This window comes from Porites lutea, chromosome 4 (assembly GCF_958299795.1).
Source record: "Porites lutea chromosome 4, jaPorLute2.1, whole genome shotgun sequence".
Taxonomy (NCBI): Eukaryota; Metazoa; Cnidaria; class Anthozoa; order Scleractinia; family Poritidae; genus Porites; species Porites lutea.
Window position 1 is genome coordinate 3,050,945 of NC_133204.1, and position 25,400 is coordinate 3,076,344.

General features: G+C 37.8%; 2 protein-coding genes and 1 long non-coding RNA gene across 5 annotated transcripts; 2 read left to right on the plus strand and 1 right to left on the minus strand.

Moving 5' to 3' along the window:
• Nucleotides 1-1,104: 1,104 nt before the first annotated feature.
• On the minus strand, nt 1,105-14,491 carry LOC140935267 (atos homolog protein A-like). Of its 2 annotated transcripts, XM_073384814.1 has the most exons (14): nt 14,314-14,491; nt 11,494-11,693; nt 11,211-11,353; nt 10,366-10,494; nt 7,783-8,374; nt 7,141-7,311; nt 6,898-6,959; nt 5,404-5,500; nt 4,079-4,123; nt 3,746-3,859; nt 3,560-3,634; nt 2,861-2,998; nt 2,173-2,207; nt 1,105-1,409 (listed from the first exon to the last, which is right to left on the minus strand). In XM_073384814.1, exons 1-14 carry the CDS (start codon nt 14,327-14,329, stop codon nt 1,268-1,270), a joined length of 1,959 nt encoding a protein of 652 aa, XP_073240915.1. In that variant the 5' UTR covers nt 14,330-14,491; the 3' UTR covers nt 1,105-1,267. The 2 variants fall into 2 exon arrangements, with proteins under 2 accessions (XP_073240915.1, XP_073240916.1); XM_073384815.1 differs by lacking the exon at nt 3,560-3,634.
• A 428-nt stretch (nt 14,492-14,919) lies between these two features.
• Nucleotides 14,920-24,064, plus strand: LOC140935270 (small ribosomal subunit protein eS27). The gene is made up of 4 exons (XM_073384817.1): nt 14,920-15,019; nt 16,418-16,526; nt 22,560-22,670; nt 23,726-24,064. Exons 1-4 carry the CDS (start codon nt 15,014-15,016, stop codon nt 23,752-23,754), a joined length of 255 nt encoding a protein of 84 aa, XP_073240918.1. The 5' UTR covers nt 14,920-15,013; the 3' UTR covers nt 23,755-24,064.
• On the plus strand, nt 17,176-18,490 carry LOC140935271 (uncharacterized). Of its 2 annotated transcripts, none has more exons than XR_012165186.1 (3): nt 17,176-17,439; nt 17,626-17,883; nt 18,323-18,490. It is a non-coding gene; the product is annotated as an uncharacterized lncRNA (long non-coding RNA). The 2 variants fall into 2 exon arrangements; XR_012165187.1 differs by having other exon boundaries at nt 17,626-17,743.
• Nucleotides 24,065-25,400: the final 1,336 nt, after the last annotated feature.

The following is a 25,400-nucleotide window of genomic DNA, read 5'->3' on the forward strand; positions in this document are numbered from 1 at the left end:
AATTCTACTAGAACACTAAACCGTTCCTACTGAAATTGCTTGTTTTCAAGTTGGAGGGGGGCAATTGCAATCATTATTTCTTACAGGAAATTCCTGGAGAAAAAACTTAACGCTGCTGATTTACTACTCACTATAATCATGCATACTAACCTTAATTGTTGCTTATAGCATCTTTCAATTTTCACCCTGACATAAATAAATATTACTTTTACATGCGCTTAAGTGCTGACATTTCTTTTCTATGTACAAAAGTGTTTTTCTTAAAGCCTATTAATTTCTAGCCTGCGTCGCAGACACTCTAAACCTAAACCTTCTGTATAGAGCGGACTATACAAATGGTTTATAGCCGAGTGCGTGGGCCAGCTGCAACGCAGGCTATTTAACTCTCGCGAGGTTTAAATTGGGAAGCTAAAATTTTTACCTGATTTCGTTTGTGAAGTAATGAATTCCTTGGAGTTGGGATCGCAAATTTCATAAAATCAAGAAGCTGCCGTTAACTAGAAATAACATTACCATAAATAAATATTATCAATTTGTGAAGTAAAAAAGGGAGGCAACAAATGTTCTTTGCTATCTTAACACAGTGGTCGTCAACTTGTGAACTTCCACTGTTTATGGGGCACCCAACGTCAATTTTCGGAAAATATCTGTTCGGAAGACGATTTCAAATCTAGAATTTTCTGAACATTTGTTGTAAAATTTCTTGCCTGCCTACCTCTCCTAGGACTTTTCGAACATCTCAAAAATGGTGTAATTGCCCATTTCTAACCGATTTTTACCATAAAAAGGTCACCTAGAATTTTCGGGAGCCATTTTTCTGGTATAACTTTTCGAAAAAGTAAGTTTTGATCCCTATATTTTTCGGACCACTAGACTTAAAGCTAGGAAATCCGAACAGATGAAAAATTTTTAGGGGATAAAAGTATGCCTAAATCTACCGAATAAATACTAAAATACCTTTAACAATGCTATGTTTAAGTGGTTTCGAACTATATTCTTGTTGGGTGCCCCTACGAACTTCCACTGTTTACCAAAACTTGTCAAAGAAATTTCAATTATAGGTCTTTTTTTTTCAACAAAAAAACATAAATAAATTTTAAAAAGCCTAGCTATATAAGCACTAGATTTGAATAAATAATATTTTGGAGAAGATTGCAGCTTTATATCATTAATTGCTGTATTATTGTTACGGCCATATACTGATTCAATTGTCAAAATTTTGATAAATTATCATAAATTTAATTAACTGTCCTACTAATTTGGTTTGTCAAAGTGTATATCGAGGTTCTGTAGGACCGTCAGTGACAGTGGAAAATGTAACTCCACTAGGGAGATCTGGGGGCTGGCGTGCAAATATCACTTTGATATCTGTGTGGAGATAGAGTCTGCCAGATTTGGAACTAATAAATCTGAAATATAATTCAAAACGTACAATTCATGAGTTGCAGGGTCTGTTCTATAAGTTCATTACGTACTTGAACGTATAAGTTAATTCTGTATATTTTTCATCCAATCCCCCCGGCTAATTCTTCGTAATCAACAGTAACCTGAGATCAGGCCCAATTTGAGCGGTTCTCATGCATTCTCTCTAAGGGCTACCGCTACGTTTCGCCATGCCCGCCGGTCTGTTATTTACAAAGCGAAACGAAAATAGAGCCTGATCTCAGGTTAAACCAACAGGCGCTTACCATATTTGGAATACCGCTATTTTGAGAAAGGTTGTTGGAAAAAAATTTGCCACGACAACCCCGGAATGTAATATGGGATATGATCACTACACTGTTCCTGACACTGTACAGTCGAATCTCCTTTTGTTGCTTTCCTTTAACACTCGCAAACACATGTCCATGGACTCTAGCGCCATTCTTTCAAATTTCTTTGAAGAACAATGAACTCACAACCACCCACAATACTTTTCGGGTTTGCCGCGTGCACTTTTTCCGACAACCTTTCTCGAAATAGCTGTATGCGAGCAACATACCATCGATTCGATGGTATATTTGATTGAAAATGAGCTGCATGGGCAATAGATCATCAATCAACTTCATTTCCAGAGGCAGCCATCTAGCTGATTGGGGGCTAATAAAATCCTATTGTTATTTTGTATCAAGCTAAATCTGTAAATACAAACAAATAAATCCACTATTTATAAATATATATACTTAAGCTCACCTTAAATGAATCAAATAATGAAGAGACATTTGACCCTAAAAAAATGTACAGTGATGTGTTATCACCAAAAACTATTTCAGAAAGAATGCATATTAACTTTATTGCCACCAAGACGTTTTGCAATTTTGACTGCCCATATCGCTCAAAGAGAGCTGAAAATTGCACAGATTGCTCAAGTTAACCAGCCATTACAACTTTTGAGTTCAAATTGTATGTACCGTCATGGCGATGGGTTAAGTACCAGTAATACGGTAATGAGAAAAAATGTAAATGTACCCTGCGAACAGAGTCTCCTTCGATCTTCCTAGATAAGTCTGGAAGAGGAACTTCCTCTTTCCCGACTTATCTAGGAAAGATGGAAGCCACTCTGCTAGCAAGGTAATGTAAACGAGGACATCAGCAAATATTTGCCCAAAGAGAAGAGCTCATAAGAGGAATTCAAAGTTCACGAGTTGACGAGATAATAAAACTTTTTTAACAACGCTATAACACTTGTTTTGATTTGATTCACACCTACACTAATTACAAAGACAATGAATTTAGCTGACGTTGTTCTTTTCACTTGAAAGCGTGTCTTCTAAAACTTTTTTCTTCCATAAATTGCTGTCAGTTAACTTACAGCACAGCCAATATCTGGTTTATCTTTGATAAAATAGTATCAAGAATTCTTAAGAAGTACAATGCCTACCTCATCTGAGTGACAAGCTCGTTTCCAAACTGAAAACGTTTTCTGACGTAAAAAAGTCTGCGCCCTTGGAGGCATATCACTAAAGTCATAGAGTACAACAAACATCTTGACCACAGTTTTGTTGGGATTGAACAAAGTCTGCAAATGCAACAGAATATTTACAACGATTTGACAACGATTTGCATTCCTTTGAAATACCTATCAAGGGTATAAGAGTGCAGCTAATCCTCTAAAGCAAATAGAAGGGAAACACTTGGTGTTTTGTGTCCATATTGTGTATGAAGCTTGGTATCTTCGAAACAAGGATAAGTTTCTGTAATTATTAGGTGACTGTGTTATCGAATGCATCCATAAGGAGAAGTTCTAGGGGCTTTAGGTGGCTCGATACAATAATTTTGTATTGACGCCTTCCATCTTTGTATGTCTTACTCTTAAACAAATTAATCTTTATGATAAAACCATTAAAACACATTTATTACACATCGACTAAACTTTATTATTATATTAATTATTAGGCAATCGGAATAAATATCACAGGGCAATGACATCACAATAGTTTAAGCTTTAAATCACTGAGACTTATACTCAAGTCTAAAGCGCTGACAACTCTGCCACGCTGCCTCCTTCAAATCTCAGCAGGACTGTCCTTGCTCTCAGTGCTGCAAATTGTACATTTTAAATTCCCATTGGTAGTCTTACCAGTTGCACGGTTCCTTTGGTAGGCACATGATAGCCTTTTCTACTTATAGAGGAATCATCTAAACTAATGTAGCCCTGCAGAATACAGTAACACCCAGATTAATAGAGGTTACAAAAATCAAATATTAATTGTTGTGACAAGATCAGATGGACAATGTTTCACTCAAACAAGAAAAAAAGTCTCACCAAGTAAGGAGATGGGGCATCATCTTCGGAGAGGCTGAAAAAATATGCTTTGACAGGAAGAGTAACATGAGCAGGGCAGAAAGATCCACTGGCTCCTAACTCAGCTGTGAAACCCTAAAACAGAAGTGGCACGTACGAGATTATCACAATGAGAGCTCTTACAAATGGTAAAATCATCTTGCCAGCAAGGACAAAATTGTATAGAACTGTAGAATAATTTTTCGGTATTCTGTAATATCATCTTAATCTCAGTTCATGTACAAACAACTATTACTAATTAGAAAGAAAACACAAATAACAGAAACATTTTTCAAAATTTGATAAATTAATCACCTCAACAGTCCCTACTGCTTCCATCCGGCCATTTAACACAGACTCCTAGAACACAATTGCAAGCGTTTGTTAAACAATAAACATGTTATAGATAGTTGCACTTTTGTTCATGTAAGGAATTAGTTGAAAAAAAAAACAATACATGTTTTAGAGAAGGGGCAAGTAAGTCAGGGCATTTGGAAAGTGGTGACCCAAAAGGCGTGGCATACCCCCATCCAATAGCATAACCAGTGGTTTCAATAAATATTGAAGTAGCCAGCAGGTTTGTATAGAGGAATCGACTGTATCAACAAAATTAAAAGGTGGATAAGGTGGATTTCCCTGCGGGTCTAGGGAGTGCTCACCCGGAAAATTTTGAAATTTCTAAGGCCTAAAAGCGATTTCCAGCCTTCTGGGCACTAAATTGAGGACAAAAGATAAAGGAAGATATCTTATCTTCTTTTTAAAGTAATGATCAGTACTGCGCTAAAGGAATATGGCACTTTGCATGTTAATACATTTATTTATTATTATAGCTGTTGTTGAACAATGTATATATTCCTTTTAGCCTTTGTTGTGCTAATTAAAACAGAAGGACTATATTTTATCGGTAAAATCCAACTAGTGGTCTATTATCAATGCTGGGTTCTGATTGGTTCAGCTACTACTAGGCTATATGTTATAACGCACTAGTAGCAAAAAGCACGCGCTTTCTGGCGGCAAAAAAGGATTGAAGTCTAGCTTTAACTAGCTAAAATTTTTTTATTCTCAATATTCTTGACCAACTAGCTGGATTTTACTAAATTAATTATTCCTCTCGCCCTCATGGCCTCTGAGTCAATAGCCCATTCGGCCTTCGGCCTCGTGGGTTTACTTGACTGACAGAACCCATTCAGGCTCGAGGAATAATTGTTAAATATCAGTATACCGTAATACAGAGTTTTGGAGTTCTGTCTTCAGATTAACTGTTTGGTTACGTAAAGAGTCAAGCATTTTGGATTTCAGACTCATTTTTTTTTAAACTGGGCCTCATTGGTTATGGACTGGGACGTCATCTTTCACAAGATGAGTCTCTGAAGACTCACCATAAATATTTGTAACAAAATCACTGAGTAAAGGTGAAATTAACATGATCCCCCTCTGTCCAGGCCCTGACTCACAATCTCATTCTGACAGAAATAACATTAATATCACTGTCATATTAATACACTCAGACTGTATTAATCAAACTGAAATACCCAGTATGACACTTTCAATGAAATACATGTGAATTTTTTGAATAGATCACTCTGATAGAAATGAGATTTCTTGAGCTTTAATTTTAATATTAAACTAGTTTAATTTACCTCAAAGTTTCCTAAGAGACGCTGTGTTGTAGAGGCTGGAGCACTTTGACTCAGCTTTGCTGTCAAGTCTATGTTACTTGACTTTTCTTGAATGCCACTTAATTCACAGGTAAATAAAAACCAGAATGATTATAAGTAAAACTAATCACTTTTACAGGGTTTGAACTAGGATATGATCACTGGGGGACAATTTGTCCCCTTGGCTAAAATTTTGGGGGACATTTTCATTTTTAGGGGGACAGAAATTTGTACACCCTTCCTTCTTAGCAGGGCTTCTGATAGGTCTCGGACGAAAAAGTCAAATTTCGCAGGATTTTTAGGGACAAATTCGCGGAAAAATCGGCCGATTTCGCGGGAGTTTCGGGGCAAACTTCACCAAAAAGCAATCGGTAAAAAACGGCCGATTTTGTCTATTTTCAAGGCAAATTTCGCTAGAAATCGATCGGTTTTGCGCTGATCAGACCAGCCTTTTTAACATTTTTCTAACAGAGGTCATCATTTGCTCTTTCAACCACAATACGCTCCAGAAATGAACCAATGGCAAAGCCTTTAACATGATGGCTAGTGCCCAGTTTTTCGCAACATAATCTGTTTGCTCGTTCCAGTGACAAACTTCCAAGATAAATTTGCAAGTTTACGGCAAGTAAATAGCCCCTATAGCTGAAATAAGTTTCAAATATGTTGTACAGACATGTATTTGATAAAATTTCTACCGAATTTCGCGGTTCCGCGACCGCGCGAAAAATCAGAAGCCCTGTCTTAGATTTCCAACAAAAATAGCAGTAGAGCGTGACTGAAACGTAACTTTGGAATGAACTTTAAAGGTGCGATGAAATATACTTTCCACGTTCTGTTTCAGCTTGCAAGTTCTGTACCGAAATAAATCTCTTCGTGTGTGCTTCCTTTCGAGTTTTTTCCCTAAATTTTGAAGGGGACAAATTGTCCCCTTGGCCGTTTTTTAAAGGGATAATTCCAATTGCAGTGCGGGATTGGCGCAATGGCGCGGCCCGGCTCAAACCCTGCTTTTATATATTTTTTTTATATTATACATTATTAGATGTCAACAAGCTTGTTATTAACACTTTAAGTAAATCTGTTGTACTAAAGCTTTGAGACCAGTGCTACTACAGCCATTTCACCTAAACTCCAAGCATCACAAGCCAAAAAAACAGCAACAAACCCTTTTTCATATTAACAATTTATTGATACAGATTTTTCCATAAAATTTCATCACACCAATGACGCTGGCCAGTTACAATTCTCCAGCTTGTCAAAAGGTGGATAGCGCTATCCACTGAAAAAAGGTTTTATCCTTGGAATTTGCCAATAGATACTGCTAATTATCAAGATGGTTTCCCTGCCACTTATCTTCTGCATAGTGATTTATGACTGGTGGACATCCAGCTATCCAGTGTGTGAACAACCAGGCCTGATCAATATTATCCAGCTAGGTATAAGGTTTAATAGATAACAATATTATAGTTTCGAGCTTACTTTGTTGTTTCCCCACAGTCATCTCCAAAGTTCAAATCAGTGGCAGAGCGACGGAGGGGAGCCTACGAACATGGAAAGCAAATTAACATTTATTACAACTACACATAAAAAAAATACAAAAGTCTTCAAACATCAACAATATAATTTGCAAACTTTCACTATAAGAGGTAATAAATCAATTACTACCAAAAGACACTTGTGGGGCTTGATAGGGTTAAGAAACTATTACTATAGCATACTGACCGGGCTTGAAGAGACAGGTAATCCTGTTTTTGAGTTGAAGATAGGAATAGTACCAGGTCCCACACGTTGGTTTCGAAGAACTTGTCTGTATCCACCAGGGTTTGAGATCTTTGGAGATGAGTGACTCCAATTTACTTGTACATCAAGTTTCTCACATTCAGAACTGGATTTCTAAGAAAGCAATAGTTTTGATCATATTTTGATATCATTTAGATAAAGGCGAAACTTTAATTTAGATCCCTTGGTCAAATAAGGCAAATAATATGATATCAAAGAAAATGATCCTTGTGTAAATACAAGTATATTAAATAAGTTGGTGACTCAAAGTAAGTTTAAAATCACTTTTATTGATAAAGAGAATGTCCGTTTTTGAGTCTCAGCTTTTCATTCACTTATGAAATCATACACCAACAGCTTTCTGATGAAGATCTCACAGAAAAAGTAACAAACACTACCCCTCCCCCCCCCTAAAAAAATAAAACTTGTTGATTGACAGTCAGCTATTTGTTGCTATGCTGCTTTTTTTTGATAGCCTGTCAATAGACTGTTGGCTGACGCTTCACCAACAATAGGCTAATTAACAAACTTTTAGAGGAGCAAAAATCCTTCTTTGTTAATAGAGTTTATGATATTGGTCCTTACCTGTTTATCACAGCCTATACTGCCTGTTGTACTTGGGTTTTCTTTCTCATACTGTTGAGTTTTCATCTGTTCATGTAATGGACTAATAGATGGTCCATCACTAAGACTACGAATTTTAAAATACCCACTTCTAAGAGAATCCTTGGAGGTCTTGGAAGTGTTTAAGCAATTCTGATCATCACATTTCATTGCTACTACTTGGTCAACCAAACTCTTGCTTGTTGAAGGTTTTGAAAACTCCAGAATACTTTGCTTGTTTAACATAGAATTGTTACCATTCAAAATCTTAACATCATGATAAGGATCACACTGCTTCCTGCATGATTTCTTTTTTAAGGGAGACCTCACTGGGTCATCAATGAATTCTAAAGAGTCTTCATTCTCATTACATTTGCAGTTCTGCCCAGCATTGAGTTGATTTATTTTAGAAGCCAGGATTTCATCTGCAAAGTTAAATATTTCACATCTCGGTAGTGAATGGACACTAACACGAAGTGCTCTGTTACTATGGAGATTTGCCAGTGGAAATGTGTGAAAATCAGGTTCTTTGAGAAACTCGCCAGATGCCACATCATCTCCTATGTCTGATATTCTGAGGAAAGATTATAAAACAAAGATATATCTACATTACTAGGGTGGTTTGAGTGAGGGAAAGATCTGTAACAAGAAACAGGAAACCCAGGCACATATAATGGACAGCCCTAGGCCAAAATACAGTGCAGCTCAGAGGCAAGCATCCACGTTCAAGATTTTTGTGTTGGGATTTATTGCCAACGAGCCATCCGAGCGAAGACGCTCGGATGGCGAGGCGGCAGCAGAATAGAGCCGCGCAAGACTGGGCAATAGGAAGAAAAATTCTCGATCGAGCTGAAAAAAGTGTAACCCAATGTAATGTAGATTCCCCTGAGACCAAGTGGTCAGTTGTGAACCAATCAAAAGGCAGTACCTGGCGCACGGGCTCAAGTTGAATAACAAACAAAATTTCACACACTTCCCGCCGTCGCGACTTCCTGTGTTTCTTTGCCTAAATTTTTTCGTTAAACCCCGCCACCGCAGTCAAGAGACATGAGCACTTGATATATTCTATTAATTTTAGGGGCCATAATGTTAAATTTTAACGAAGAGAAGTTTGTAAAACAGCAAAAGTGTTCTATGTGCAGCAAGCAATATTCTGACCACTAAAAAGGATCAGATTACACGAGGAGATAAGGAAAGCTTGACACGAAGAATGCAGTCGCTTTTGTTGGAAAATCTGGTGTTGGGGAAAAAATGTAACCACCAAACAAAGACAATGAGAACAAAAATGAATTACAAGCCTAAAGCAAACGACAAAAGAAAAGAAAACGCCATTTTTTTCGAAACGTGGCCGAGTTCAGTACAAAAATAATGAACTAAAATTAAATACCGACGTGCCGTTCATCGCTTGTCCTTGGAAACATTTCAGATGGCCCAGCGAATCATTTTAAGTTTCAATCCGATAACAAAAAGACTCGGGAAATTTGAAAGGAGGTGTAAATGATTAAACTGTGCAAATATTTATCAACAATGTGAAACCGAACCGACAGTAGATTTGTAGCTGGACTTAATAATATTCCCGATCGCTTCCTCTGCAAAGCTGACTTTATTCTTTCAAGGCACTTCACAATTTTACATAGCAGGTTTGTAAAGCCACCATACTGAATCTGAGAACTTTTCAAGAAAATAATCCTTGCAACAGGAAGGGACCAAGAAACGGTCAAATGGGAAAAACAGGAATTTTATTCCTAAGCAAAATACGCATGATTTACTCGTTGGCACTCTATCGATAGGTATAGCTAGTATAGTGATTGTTTACCTGTCAGAGGTTAGGATCAAAGATTTTCTCTGAAAAGTAGTCTGATGATTTCTTGTGTAAGAAACATAATTGTTGTCTTAACGCTAATTAACCCTAATTAGCACCTAAGCCATTAACCAAATTATCAAAGATGATGAATAATTAGGGCTGGCTAGGCAGCAAAGGAAATAACATACATGTAGGCTGAAACCATTTTAGCCTACAACATTATACACTAACCATGGAAAGCAATAATATTGAAACATTATTAACAAGGCTGCCCATACAGGGAGCGGGGAGCACTCCCTTATTTGGCCAAAGTGGGTATGTGCTGCTGAACAGGGTATGATTTTCAGGATCCTGAGTCTTAAACAGGGTAAACAATTTCACTATTTTGTGTCTGAGGGTCTTTTCCGGCCGGAAGCCTTTGAAAGAATATGAAGGTCAGTGATGCGCCGTCTCGTAAGTGGTACCAATAATATATTTTCAAAAAACTCTAACTCCATGGTGCTAGTTTAAAAAACACTTCATAATTTCTAGTGTGAAACGAAATGAATCAGAGTTGTGAAAGTAGGTCTCTTGTCCTAAACAGGGAAGCAAAATAAACAATTATTTTTGTTTTAAACAGGGTCAGGGTTTGAAGGGCTCAGCAGCACCTCTCTACCCCCTCCCCCGTGGGGTCCATATTAGTATATGGTCATCCCAGATGACTTGATGACCACTAATATTAGATCCCTGTTATTATCATCCTGTACTACATGTATACTCACCTGTAAAGGACCTGTGAAGGAACAGAACCTTTACTTCTGCTCAGCCAGGCACTGAGCTGAGAAAAGTGAATGTGAGATCTAAGAGCTTGGATCAGCATGTTTCCACTGCAACTCTGCACATCACCTATCCTATAGAGGGGAAGTAAATAATTTTACCAATAATTGCATCTAGTCAACTTGATTACTGGAGACACCCTTGGGACTGTGAGTCTACCATCCTTGAGAGCAACAGGTATTGGCCTGTAATTGCAGGTCTGGAGTTTACTTCAGTCAAATATCTGTAAATTGTTGCAGGAATTTCACTGATGTCCATTTTATTGGGGTGTGATTGACTACAAGCTTATTGTTTATTGAAAACACCATTAGCAACCAGCAGACAAGTATTCAAGACTGATAGTTCTCATGAATATAGTTCCAAAATATTATCAACAAAATGGGTTCTCCATTCAAATCAAAAAACAAAAAAAAAATCTGTCAGCAAACAGTTAACCAACAGAATCATTGACTGTTACACATTAACAAAACTTTAATTCAAAGTTTGAAACCCAAAACCACTAGCAACTGTTGCAGGCCATATGGTCGTTACCTGCCAGCCATAAGTGTTTGCTGGCCAAAAGGTTTACAATAAAATTATAATGACCATCAGCAGTGAAAAGAGAAGTAATGGTTGCTGATACTTAACAGTATAGTAGGACCCTGCTTTTTGACCACCCCGTTGTTACAACAACAATTTTTTGGCCCTAATTTAAAAACATTCAGTCATTTTCTGTTTTTTATAACCAGACTTTCCTGGCCCATTGGTGTTCCTCTCAATGTGGTTGTACTGTAGTACTCATGTCACGTACCCATCAACAGTTTCAATTGTCCACTTCTCCAGCAAAATCCAATTGCTATCATCTGGACTCTGCATCAGGACTGTGATCACCATAGGAGAACTGTTCTCCCACAACACTGTCATCTTTTCTTTTCTTTCACATACTTTCTGACACTAAAAAATGGATTTATATTACTAGTGTTAGGGATATATGCTAGAAATTCTCTATGCTGTACATTCATTGAAAATGTATTCGTTTGAATAGACAAAAAAAACCAGACTGTATTTTAAATATTCGAAGGTGCTGAACTTACAAGGTAATTTACATGTGGGTTACAGACGTGAGGGGCCACACTAATCAAGGACAGGCAGTGAGGTCCTTCAGCTCTTCCTTTTTCTGACTGCTGTGGTGTACGACCTTCCACTATCAGCATTCCAATGTGTATGAAGAAGTCTCTTGCCTGCATCTCACACTCCATCTCACCAGCAACATCACCTTCTGCCTCTGTTAACACTTTAAATCAAAACAGAAAAAAAAATTTCAAAAAACAGTTAAACCTCTATGGATGTGACCGATTCAACAAAGCGACCACCTTCAATTAGCAACCATTTATCCAAAATGCCAATTTTTTTCCATTTATCCACTTTATAATTTTCCTCTCATATTTAGCTAAAGAACCAGCTCTTATGATTCTGGTGACCGCAGCCATTTTTGAGTGGTGGTTTGATAATTTTCCATTGTTTTTAACCTTTTGTAATAAAATGTAAGCGACCACTTGACGCATGGTCTTATTGACTGTATGTGTTGTTGTTCAGTTTTATCCTTGGTTCAAATTTTATTTTCTTTTGTTTTGGGTATGGTAATGTATGATTAATTACATAATAATGAGTTTGAAACAAAAGAAAATAAAATTTGAACCAAGGATGAAATTGAACCACAACATATGTACTACAGTTGTTAACCTCTTCACAAAGGCCACCTCAGGGACAGAAGAAAGAGTGGCTATTGTAGAGAGATGTTTAAACAAGAGTCAATGTGTAAGCTGTCTACCCAAAAAAGTGGCCATTGTGGAGAGGTGGCTGTTTAGAGTTTCAACCGTATCCTCCTCAGAGTAACTGAAGAACTCTTACATACATGGTAAATTGGAAATTACATGCAATTACTTCTCTTTCAGAAAGTAGATGTGTCTGCACCTTTTCTTGACAGGGATCACCACTGGTGATTTGATTCTCGTAAGTGAGCAACTTCCATAAGTAACCACTCAATCTTTGCATTTTAGGTGGCTTCTTTTAAAACAAAGGTTTCATAACTTAACTTGAATTAATCCCCAGTCTTTGAACAGCAAAGATCAGTGCTTAAATCCTGTCCTTTGTCACTACTGGAAATAGGATATGCTTAAAGTTCTAACCACTGCTCCTAAATTACACCCTCTTTCCAAAAGAAAATCATTACATTATTGATAGTATATTTTTATGTCTTAGAGGAGCTCTGTGAGTTGGAAACTCACATGTAAGAGATAGAAAGAATACAGCACTACAGCAAATATTAATATGAGCCCTTTTTCAGGGGCAGGGGAGTCCTACATGTCACGAGTCTGACTTTCAAAACCCCCTAAGGGGGGGGGGTACTCCCTTATATAAGCTATATAAGTATGTGCCACCCCATCAGGTAGGGTTTTCGCGCCGTTTTGGTCTGAAAAAGGGTATACACTTTGCCGATTTTGGTCTGGAATCAGATATGGTTTTGAGGGAACTACAGGAGTGTATGAACGTATCTATATCATAAACTGTTACAATTCCAGATGACTAAGAAAGAAAGAGGAATATGAGAATTCAAAATGGATTTGAAGAATTTTTTTGTTTGTGCACTAATCTAAATTAATGATGACATAATTTCCGCAGGCCTAGGTATGAAAACAGGTGTGGAAAATTACATTTTTTGGTGTCAAATAGGGTCAGGATTTGAAGAACCGGGCAGCACAGTCCCACCAAAAATTCCCAGGAGTACCCCCCCCTCCACCCACCCAAGCAAAACCCCCCATTTCATTTTTCTTCATGTTTGCCCATACTCAAAGAATCACTAGAAATTCTTTAAAAAGCAGTTCTAATCTTTGGAGATGTGGTGCACTCAACAATATTGAATTTAATTATGGGGAGCCAGAAATTAAAGAGAAATGTTTTTTAACTTCTCACATTGATAAATTGCACTCAGTGTCCTGACTGCAACAACAACTTACATATTTCTCACAGCAAAGAACTCTTGTTTACAAAGTGGTCATGGACAATTGACTATGTTTAATATTCACAAGTGAACTTTGCCCCTAGAGATCGTACTTGCCTGGAGTGATGAAAAGTGGGTATTCAGTAAAAACATACGAAGGTTTGACAGACAGAACATGTAAATAAGCCAGGCAATATGCTCAGCAGTTTGATATTATGATAGAATACATTTCTTGACTAAAACAGCTTTAAACACTTCGGTTCATGTTGTCTGGGATAACAACCTTACATGCACATTAAATTAGTTGGAAAATTACAGGTGAATTATCAGCTTTGTCGGACTAAAATGTTTTCAAAGTACAACCGAAATTCAAAACGTTCCTCGCGTCTTATTAATGACTGGTTAAATGAACATGCTGTGTGCGCCAGTGACTGTTAACTTAAAAGTACGTAAGCTTATAAAGACATTTACCAGGAGCATGGAAAGCGCGTTGCTGTATTAAACATCTACACAGCCTGATACGTGAAAAGAAAAGCTGCCCAGTATTAATTATAATTTCCTTGAGGAACCATACAAGTACAAGAACATAACAGTCCTTGTATTATAATAAATGAAGCAAAGTAATAATTCGATTTAAGCTTGAGCATAGACATTTCGAAGCTATCGATAGAGGAATTTTTAACATATCTTGTTCATAACACAAGAAAAAAATTCTTCGTAATACAGATCAACTTGGCCGTACTTTGGAACCTATGGTGATTCTTTAGAAAGAAGTACATATCTCCTTTTAGAAGAATTCATATTATGATAGAATTCGCTTTAGAAAAAGCTCAAAACAGGCAAATTTCAAGTTGAAAAACACGTCAGCTGTTACCCCAACTAAACTTGGGAAAATACAAGTCCACTAGCTTACCTTCGCCGGGCTTCATTGTTCTGCCAAAAGTATCAAGTGAAAGACATGTCGTTATATTGTTGGCCAGCCAACACAAAATATTGGAGAGAGGTTTTCGAAGGAAACGACTAATCAGACAGATGAATTCCTCGACAAAAAAGTTTTTGTTTTGCGCTCGATATATTGGAGCCAAACAACTGATTTTTGATATAAGTCTTCTGATTGGCTCTCGTCAAAGGCCGAATTCTGTCATCAACAATAATGTCACGTGCCGGAAGTGTGACTAAGACAGGGCTCAAAATAGGAACGTGCGTCAAACGTGCGTTTTAGTTTGACCATGGTTTGACCTGATTGTGAGCAGCGTCAATATACAAGAAAGACTACGATAAAAGTAGTGATATCTCTGTTATTTTTACCGCATTTATGAAAATAAAGTAAAGCCAAGTGACTAAAGGATTGCGTGACATATACTATTGTGATTGGGATTTTTTATTTCCGTCACTGTTTTTTTGGTGGCCTAAGCCGCAGAAAGGACAATCTGTGGGCTCTTAAGGCTCGGCTGCTTATTTTGGCTATTTGTAGTTTCCACCAGTTTCCAGTCCTTTATATTGCACAACGTTGTGCAACCAAGGCCCTGCTGTTTATTGGTGGCCACCCCGTATATCCATTCGCGCTTTGCACGTTTCTGTCTCTTTTGGTCTTTCGATTCGAAGGCAGAACCATGCCGGTCAGTACGGGAAAGCTTTTTCTTTATTGCATGTTTCAGAAAGAACGCGAAAAGCCAGAAATCACGTTAAATCTAGGCTAATGCTTGATCTTTCAGATTTTTGGCTTGAATAGTGAAATCCTTACCCCTGGGCACGAAATGATCATGTTGAATTTTTGTTGTGTTGGAGAAGTTGATGTGGTTTCGCTTTGAAGCAACTGTTAAAAATAACTTTAAAAACCGTGAGTGTGGAAGTCCTAGCTGTGCCAAGGATTTTGAGAGTTGCTGTCTGTCGGTTTAGTTCTGGTTATCAACAAAGGATTATTTATCGTTTTCCCACTTTTTGTGCAGTTAACTTTTGAAACACAAGCTAAGTATCACCAGAAATCAATTTTGGTGATTACATTTCCGTGATGTTGAGGACCTTTGTTATATGCACAGCGTTAGATTTTTGAGGGAGAGCTCTGTTCCGGTAGAAGGAACGTTTTTAAAGTTTTGTTTTGAAGGTTGACTTAACAGCTGAAATGAGCATTTATTAAGGTTAATCAACTGATATTATGGTTTTAATATTATAATAACTATGCTATACACCGTATTCACAAATGGCGGACACGCGGGAAAAAACTGGTGCCTAGTCATGAAAGCGAGGCGTTGGAGGATAAACAAAAATTGCAAATGAAGACTTTCAGTGAACTTGCAGAGTGTTTAGCACGGATTCCACCTAAAATAACTTTCTACGGACTTCTTTATAAATACAATTACGTGGGATGTCTTCTGCTTTTAATGTTTAGTAGCGATTTGCTGTTTGCAATCAAAAGGGACGCGTATATCTTCAAGGAAACAGAATGATTTTGTAGGCTTCCGAAGCATCAGAAGCTTGACAAGTGGACGATGGCTGGAGAAAAGCGGCAAACATGTTGACCCAAACTTCACTTTGAAACCGAGTACTCTGCAAAGAAAGTCTGTTTTACGGCTTGCTGCTCGGCAAAGCTGTAGTTGACATATATTAGCCCAAGAGTCATTTTAACCAGCCCGAAATACTATTTTGATGAGGAGAATTCCTCTGTAATTTGAATTCCATATAAAGCTTCACTTACCAGTCGGGCAACTGAAGAAGAGAATTCACTTGCCTGATAGCAAAATCCACTAGCCCTATGCTATCAGACAAGACTTTCTTTGCAGCCTGAAAACCTCCACCCCCCCCCCCCCCCCCCTTAAATAAGCGAGGTAATCTCTTAAGGGAAAAACACACCATTTTCCATTCTTGATTTGGTGGGAGGTGGGGGTCTAAGTTTTCCATCTGTTTTGTCCAAGATTGTAGGTATGGATATTGTTTTGTATTCAGTGTCCACCAGCAAGAACACAAGGATATGGAACATTAATGCCTATTTCAATCTCTGTTTGTTATATCATTTGCAGTTGTTCAAAGATCTTTTGCATCCCTCGGTGGAAGAAGAAAAGCGTAAGCACAAACTTAAGAGGCTTGTACAAAGTCCAAACAGCTACTTTATGGACGTTAAATGTCCTGGTAAGTTTGTTTGCTGACTGATAGCTTAGTCCTGTTTGGAGTGAATGCTTAGTAAACCACTGTAAAATGGTCATGATCAGGCTGATGGTAGATATTGATACATTCTAGCCTTTCTGTGAGCAATCACCCAAAATACCTAGAGTAGTAACAGATAGTTGGTTGCTTGATTAAGCGCCAATGTCCAAAGGCAAATTCTCCAGACTAATCTGCATAGAATTAGTTGAAAGAATTTGTTTGAAGAACAAAGCATTTTCTTGTAGGTGATCATTCTATTAATTCTCCTAGGTTTTGGAATACGGTCATGACGTTACTCTTCATACATCAACACTCAATTGTATTTCAGTCATTTTAGCATTTTTGTTTGGACAGGTGGAAATGATTCAAACATGCAAATTTTTAAAGTGCTACTGCGACGAAAATCGCAGTCTTTCTAAACGAAATTTTTGGGCTCGAACTTAATGTTTGGACTTAAAACTTCACGAAAAAATGTAATTCAGACCAATCTGACGAAGCGGTTCCCACAAGAAAGATGTCTGAAAGTGGGAAAAATGGGTCCGCCATTACATAAACAACAAATGTCCGAGTCAAAGGGGAGGGATTGGATCGAGGTCGCCTGTGACATCATCTTATCCCCAAAACTCACCACCATCTCGCTACAACTACTTCTAGCGTGTTATTGTGTTGTCGTCTGTTCCGTGTTCTTCATCCATTTCTTCGAAAGACAGATCTGATTTAAAACAGTCGAACAGAAAGATATTTTGGACGGCAATGGAACTGCTTTTATCCCGTACGATGAGGATTTGGAGCCAAACGCGACCGTAGAAGCGGCCGCCGCATTCGAGGAAAGCGTGATTCTTGAAGAAGATCGTAATCTCGAGCTCCAAAGACATTTTACTGGTGAAATAGGCGCATGGTAGGCATTACTCCGATTAAGTTTTTTTGTCGTTTTTTTTTTTTTTTTTTTTTCATCGTACTGCGTTTCTGTTGTGATGTAATTTGCTGACAGCAGAGGGGAACCCAGTACAAGTATCTAAATTCTCTAACTCTGTGAAATAAAAACAATGCTGAACGGAGCACATGTCTCTTTTTGTTTGTTAAGTGCACTTGTTCGAACTGGTCCGTCGCCATCAGGTCCCATCACTACCAAAACGGACGAGTGTATTTGCTGCAAAGAAATGGACCGTGTAAGGGAAGTATGGGTAAAGTAGAACGGGAAGGTGACTGCATTTAATACTCTTCATCAAGATCAATCATCCCAGTTTTCAGGATGTTTGCCTGAACCGGTGGCTTCTTCAAGTTGCATCGCTTAATCTGAAGACGAAAACTGGAAAAAGTTACCGAAATTTGTTCACTCAAGGTCTTAAAACGGACTCAGAGTAATTTATTCACTCCTTGTTGTTTATTTTGTTGTTATTCGTCCTCTTGCTGTAGTTGTTGAAGTCATATGTTGTTCACCTGGGTGTCTTGTAGGTGAACCTGAAATATCTATTTATTTGGTAAATAAGGTTGAATTATACTCAAACCCTTGTTGACGAAGAAAATATAAACTCCTAGCAGTATAGACTTATTTTTTTTCTTATTAATTTTCTAGAACCCTGAAAAAAATTACTATAATTGGCCCAAAACTCCTATGTAAAATAAAGAAAATAAAACAAGGAGTGTACACCATTTACCTTACTGCATGATGAGAAAGAACAAGGTACAATAAAAAACAAAATCAAACAGTCCAGCATACAAACAAGTAGAAAAGACCAAACTGGGGATGGACTGAGTACATATTTTTTACTTCTATATAGGTTTCTCCGATCAGTGTTCTACAGACAATTTACTTGACTTGTTTGGGATTTTGTTGGAAGTTCCAAGCCTTATCCATACCCATGTTGTGCTTACAAAGCAATAAGGACAGCTTTCCAAGTGAAATTGGGGAACATCATGGCTTTGAAGATGATGAATCATAGACAATCATTGACCTGATCGGTCAATTAACTGGCAATGTTACTGGTTCTACAGTGAGCCACGTTGTTTTTTTCAGCTTTTGACATGGACAATTTAGGGAAAATCTGTCAACACCACTGGAATGAACACACTACAATACAGTTAACTAGACTTTCTAAAAGTCCTTTACATTTTTTTTTCTGGTTGGCCACTGTGTGACCTTGTTGAAGCTTGCTTCGCTCACTAAGAACCTATGAGAGGTCGACTTGTAGCAAGTCTAACAGTTAACCTGCCTAGTTTAAAAGTGTTAGGTCCTAAGTGAGGGAAGATAGAGCTCTGCAAAGTTGCAAAAATTTACACTCAGATGTTTGTATGGTGGGGGAAAGTTTGTGTCCCCCACCATACAATTAATGTCTGTAAAATTTTGCAATTTTGATGAATACTTGTTGTATAGTTTCCAACAGATCACTTTCAAACTTGGCAATTGTACTGACTGAAAGGCACTCTTTCCAACAGATTTTGCTTAACTTGCCCATGTCAAAAGTTGAAAGCCGTGAAAAGACCTGTTTATTTGTTATTTGCTTTTCTCTCTTTGTAGAACCAATAACATGACAACTTAATTCACCAATCAGGTCAATAACCAGTTTTAATTTAAAAATACCATTATAACTGACGTGATACAACCTTCTTATGAAATGACTTCTGGGTTCAAAGCTTTCACAGTTTTAAGAATAGTTTGTTATTTTACTTCAACCTCTCTCCCTCGAGGTTCATGTTAAGTGTGTGGCTCTGCTTTTGGGAGGGTTCAGGTTTCCTCCTCAGATAACATAAGGTTTTTCCTGACAGGCTGCACACATGAGCATACGTTTACAAGGTTATCAATCAACGAACTATACTTAAAAGTTTGTTACATGGAGTAGAGGTGATGCAAGATTTAAAAGGAAGAGCAGGAGCTGGAGGAAAAACAAAAGGCTCTCCAAAGAAAGACAAAACAAATAAAAACTGCGGTCATTGAGGCAAGGTGGTTGGATGCACAGTTTCAACTTATGGCTGGGCAGCTACCCCCCTTGGCTAACGATATCTTGGCACAGGCAGATGAATAATATGTAAACCAGACAGATAAAAGTAAAAAAACAGTCCCCTCTTCTTTTAAGAAATTGTATATATACATTGGTTCCGTGAAAAAAGGAAAAAGCCTAAAAAGAAAATGTAATAAAAATCACATGAATACCAAACAGAAAAGAGTAAAAAACAGATACAGATTGTTTTAAAAATTGTACATAATTATACAGTCAATGAAAAAGGGAATAACTCTTTTGAGAAAATGCATTTATATAGACAATGGAAAAGGATGAATAATTCTTCAAAAATTTTTCCTATTATATGTAGTCTTTTCATATGTCTCTCCATATCGTCCTTTCCAACCCCTTCACCCTCTGCTTCTTTAACTGGCTTTCTTTATGTAGCAATCAGCAGTAATACTCTTTATTAGAAGATCATCAAAAGAAACATCCCTTGTCAATGCAGCACTTCTTGCATCAAGTACTACAAGCCTTTTTCTCACCATCTTCGAGGGATTTCCAAATGAGAAAGTATTTGAAGTGACACCAGTCAGTAATCAAAATAAATCAAAGAGTACCCTTTACCCCTTATCATTAAATAATTATAACATCAAAAAATAACACTTGAAAGATGAAAAGGGAGTTGGAGCACTCTATCAAAATAAATCACAAAATACAAATTAATGATCATAAAATCCAAGGCTGAAGGCCCCACCCACCAGCCTAATTTTTGGAACAAACCAAAATGATAACAGGATCTAGAGCAACAACACTACTCATAAACATAACCAAGTGGAAGCATTTCCACTGTAAAGCTATGACCAGATACTAGCACTGCAAGAGGAAAAATATCAAACTAGCAGCAGGCCCCATGGCAAGAAAATTTTGAACAATGGCACTTGATGTGGCTGGCTATGATGGAGGGACAATGTCTAAATAAAATACAAAGATGGAAGTGGTTTGAACAAACTAACCCCCTCAAATAATTACCTACAATGAAAGGAAACTGTGCCATTTGTGAACTACTGCTATGGTTATTGTACTACTAGCTGTATGGTTATTGAACTATATAATTATTCTGTCTTGACTGAACTGCACCTACAGGAAAATGAAAACTGAACTAGCAGGCCTCAAGGCAAGATAATTTTGAACAGTGATACTTACGATCACTTACTGTAAAATAGGAACAATGTCTAAATAAAGTAAAATACAGAGACTAAACAACTTTAATATACGTTTTTTTTAAACTATTGCTATGGTTATTGAACTACTGTGTGGTCATTGAGCGTCTTACTGAACTTCACATACAGGAAAGTGATCACTGAACTGCACCTACAGAAAAATGAAGACTGAATCAATGATTTCATTGTCAACTAAGATTTCACATTTCAGTATCCATAAATGATTTTTACGAGTTCAGCGACTGCAGCGAATACGACCAAAACAGACTACTAAAAAATTAGCCCCTTTTCTAATTTTCGGTCGACATTTTTTACCGCCGCGAAGTTACGCGAAACACAACAAAATACTAGATTGGGCGATCGTTTCTTGACATCTCTGTTTATTTCTCCGTCAGTGTGTATATAACTTAAGTTTGTGTTTTCGAAAAAAACCGTACTAATGATTTGTATCTTGCCCTTTCTATCCCGGCTCCAAACTGAAAATTATGACACGATCCCACAAAGCAAGAGTCAAAGGGCTATGAGTGTTAACTCACCATAAGCCGGCTTCTCGCGGACATGACACTGGACTTGCCAGGTACGTTATTTTTACAAATAGTTGGATTTGCTCCGGGAGTTCCTCTTCTACGTTCTTGCAGCGTCTTTTACGTGAACTTGCCTCTCGAAGCAATCGGACGTGAAATTAATACAGAGCTCCTTGAGGTTGAAGTTCTCGCTGCACGTTCGAAAAATGCGTTCCACAGCGCTCTTTTGCCTGTGCAAAGAAATTCCCTTTTTCGGATTGGAGACTGTTGCTGCAGTCCTGGACAACGTAGCAACAAGGGCATCTTTGCTCGATGAAACTGACCGAGAAGAGTTACCAAGAAGAACTTTTCTTTCAGCCTCTGGGGATAAGATGACGTCACAGGCAACCCCGTCGACCTCGATCCAATCCCTCCCCTTTTGCTCGGACATTTTTAGTTTCGGTAATGGCGGACCGCCACTGAAGAAAAACACGGCTTAGAAAATCGGACTTCCAGTGAGAACTAGGATCTCAAATTTGGTATGTGTATTTATTAGCTTTCAAACATTCTAAAAATCGTAAAACACAAATAATGCTTGATTTGATCACAGTAGCACTTTAATGCATAATTTTTTGAAATCAAAAAAATCTTGTTTCCAAAAATATCTGGATATGTGTGGACAAGGCCATGACCCTTTCACTACTAGAAGTGGCCAAAACTTACAAGATTTATTAAAGGATAACAAAAACAGTGGTATAGCTTTTCCCTTTATTTATTTATCTATTTTTTTGGTTTAAATGGGGTGGGGGTAGGGGTATTTGGGAAGTGAAAATATATGTGGGCGTGTACAATGTGAATGTGACTGGCCCAGGTGGGGAGTGTGGACAGTATTAGAAGTTGTAGAAAAGCGGTTTCTTCATAAATTTATGATGGTCATTTAGCCAGATTTCATCCTGAAGGTTCTGAATCTGCTCTTTCCTGCAGAAGTACAATATAATGGTCTCCTACAATGTATATGTTGTAGTTCAATTTTATCCTCGGTTTAATTTTTATTTTCTTTTTTTGGGGGGGTATGGTAATGTATAATGATGAGTTTAAAACAAAAGAAAATAAAAATTAAACTAAGGATAAAATTGAACCACAATGTATGTAATACCGGTTTTTTGGTGTGTCTCAGTCAATTTGGTGGCCTGCTTCTATTAACTGAATTAGGCTATGCTGTATGGAATCATTGGTGAAATCTCTTTGTCAGTCAAAGTTTATGTTCCCAGTTATCCCCTCTGTTCCCTTAACGCTACGGCAAGTACTGTGATGGCTTTTCATGCATAGTATTAAGTATATCTTGCCTCTCAGGTTGTTACAAGATTACAACTGTGTTCAGTCATGCTCAAACAGTTGTGCTTTGTGTGTCATGTTCCATGGTGCTTTGTCAACCCACAGGAGGGCGGGCAAGACTGACAGAAGGTATGCAGTGTTTTTGTGTGCACATCATCACTTGACCTGTATGTGTACTAAGCTATTTGTAGTACATGCAGAGCTTCTAGCAACAACATGGAACTCCAGATACCTAAACTTAGAAATTGCATGCAATAAATTATCTTCCATAAAGAGGATCTGTTGGAACCTCTACTAAGAAAACACCCTTGTGGCTTGATTCTTATTAGCCACCACTAAATCTTTGCATTTTGGATTTTCGCCTATGGAAAACTTTTTTTATTACATCCTGTCACTATTGTTGAATTATCATCTATTGAAGCCTTATATAGTCTTAAGGTATTTGTCAGTGCCCTAGAATAATCGATAGTATTTAGAACACATTTTTAGTTGTTTAAATGAATTTATAATTTAAATCGGCGACTGTAAAAGGAATTTAAAAAGTGTATATCTTGAGCACTAATGCTGTCTTGCATAAAGTTTAATGAATATTAGTGTCTGATTTGCACCTTTTGAGAGAGAAGCTTTGCATTGCAGCAAAATACTTGAAAAGTTCTTACCCCCCCCCCCCCCCCTCCCCCCTCCTCTAGCTTGGAATAATGTTGTACCTTCTCTGCTTTTTTATCATTCAGTGAAAGCCAAAACACACCTTCACCTATTCTCTTTGTACTTTGTGTCACATGAGCCTCGAAATTCGAATCAAGTGATTTTAAAAGTTTATAGCATGAATTCTTATTCTGGAATATGGTAAATCAAACACACCCTTACATCTAAATTGATCTACAAATGCATCTCCGTCTCTCTATTTCTTGAGCTACATATATATACCATTTCCCAGCAGAGGAGTAGCTATGCACTGCAGCCCAACTCATGCCTTGTTATTTTTCTTATTAGGTAAAATGTAGAGGTATTCCTTGAGCATTGTCTTTGTGCTCCCTCCAAACTAGCCTCCTATGCAGACGTTCCTTTGGCTAGTCATGCAATCCTCCTCAACGTTCACGGGTCAGGAACATGTGACAAAACCCCAAGAATGTCTGCATGGGAGGCTATCTTCAAACCTAATTTGTTCTGTCTTTTGTTTGTAGGTTGCTCCTTCAGAAGAAAACAGAACTGAATTCCTCATTTGAGAATGTGGCGTCAATTAAAGAAACAATAATTTAAATCAACACTGAATTACTCTGTTATTTTTAATAGTTAAGAGAAATGAAACTTTTGTAGGAGCTTCCTGTTTTCAGAAGTAATGTTGTAGGTGTTAAGACCAAAGGATTTTTTTGTGTGCTAGTACTCAGCTTTAAGGCAAATCAAAGAAAGTTTTACCATTTTATATTTACTGGTAAGAACAGTGGCTTCGTTACTCAGACATACTTGTATGCTCTTGCCACTGACATTGCCTCTGTAAATAATAAAGTCAGTGTTGATTTAAACCTGTTCCACTGGGTAGATTTTGTAGATCCTGTCCTGTAGACGTCAATGGGTTTCAGTCAACTTGCTTGCTTGGTTTTTTGTAGCCAATTTTCTACCTGAAACACTACTTGAAGAAAGTAATTAGGATTACACACTGCATTGACTTCTGTCTTTGGTTGATATTGTGGATGTTTACAGGCTTTGCCGGATATACAGGGTTGTCAGAAAGGTTTGAAATAGACGGCTGAGATGTCAAAGTAAGCAGCCAGTCCAGGGATATTTTATTTAAAAAAAGCCATACGTAAAGAAATGCCAACCAGAGTAGCTGGCCAATACTAACCAAGTAGGCGGCGAGTTTCGTCATCAGCCGGATACTTTTGACAACCCTGGATATGGGGGTGATAATAAAAACTAAGACTAACTCCGGTTAGCAATGTGTGCGAAGCAGCGCCGATATACTTGTTCTGGGCCCCTGACAGACTTAATAAATTACTGGAAATGTGTTTCAAATTTCCTTTCAACCTGATTGGCAAATTGACAATGGCATTTGAACAGGCCAGTCATGGCGCTTACTCAAATCCTGGTACACAGGTGGAGGCCCAGAACAAGGCTTTTGGTGCTGTTTCGCAGAGGGACTTAAACCAGAAGTTAATTTCCGTCTGTGGCGCAGGCTATCCATTCCCTAAAGAACGCAGGAAAAATACCTTAGTTTAGGCCACTCCACAAGGGTCTACATCCCCTGCTCTTCAGATGTTAGTCTAGGTGCTTTTTTGCCCCCTCATGATAAGGCCATGGCTACAGTATAGTGAATAGCTTTTCATGCCAACACAAAAAGCTATTCGGTACAGTACAGGGTTCGCACGCACCTTGAAAATCCTTGAAATTCCTTGAAAATTGTAGTCGGTACTGGAAAGTCCTTGAATTTCAATGCTAACTTAATAGTTAAGGAGAAATGCAAAAGAAAAGGAGCAAACACAACAACCTTTGGGATAAAATTCTCCTGATGTGGAAGAACTAAAAAAAGACACAGACTCAAGGCTCTTTTTTTGCACTGAATGTAGTCCTTGAAAAATGCGAAATGAGTCCTTCAAAGTCCTTGAAAAATCCTTGAATGTTTTGTTCAGAAAAGGGTACGAAGGGGTTCTTAGTTTTGCGATAGAAGACGCTTGTGTTGCCAGGCTCTTGCGTGACGCGCCATTTAGTTGGTCAGCCGGAAAGCTCTTATGTGGGTTAAAATTTTAAAAACTTTTCTGATTTTTTTAGATTTCGCTATGTAAACATTCCTTGTCTTGGGATAAATATTACTTTAACAATTATGAGCTCCTCAAGCGATGAATTCACGCATATTAAGTAGGA

Bases quoted from the DNA above. Each gene is read 5' to 3' on its own strand.
- LOC140935270 (XM_073384817.1), top strand. The intron at 16,527-22,559 runs GTAAGTTTGTTT...CTTGCCTCTCAG, and splicing joins TATGGACGTTAAATGTCCTG to GTTGTTACAAGATTACAACT. The intron at 22,671-23,725 runs GTATGCAGTGTT...TTTTGTTTGTAG, and splicing joins GCGGGCAAGACTGACAGAAG to GTTGCTCCTTCAGAAGAAAA.
- LOC140935267 (XM_073384814.1), bottom strand. The intron at 8,375-10,365 runs GTGAGTATACAT...ATCTTTCCTCAG, and splicing joins CCTTCACAGGTCCTTTACAG to AATATCAGACATAGGAGATG. The intron at 3,635-3,745 runs GTGAGACTTTTT...TGTATTCTGCAG, and splicing joins ATGCCCCATCTCCTTACTTG to GGCTACATTAGTTTAGATGA.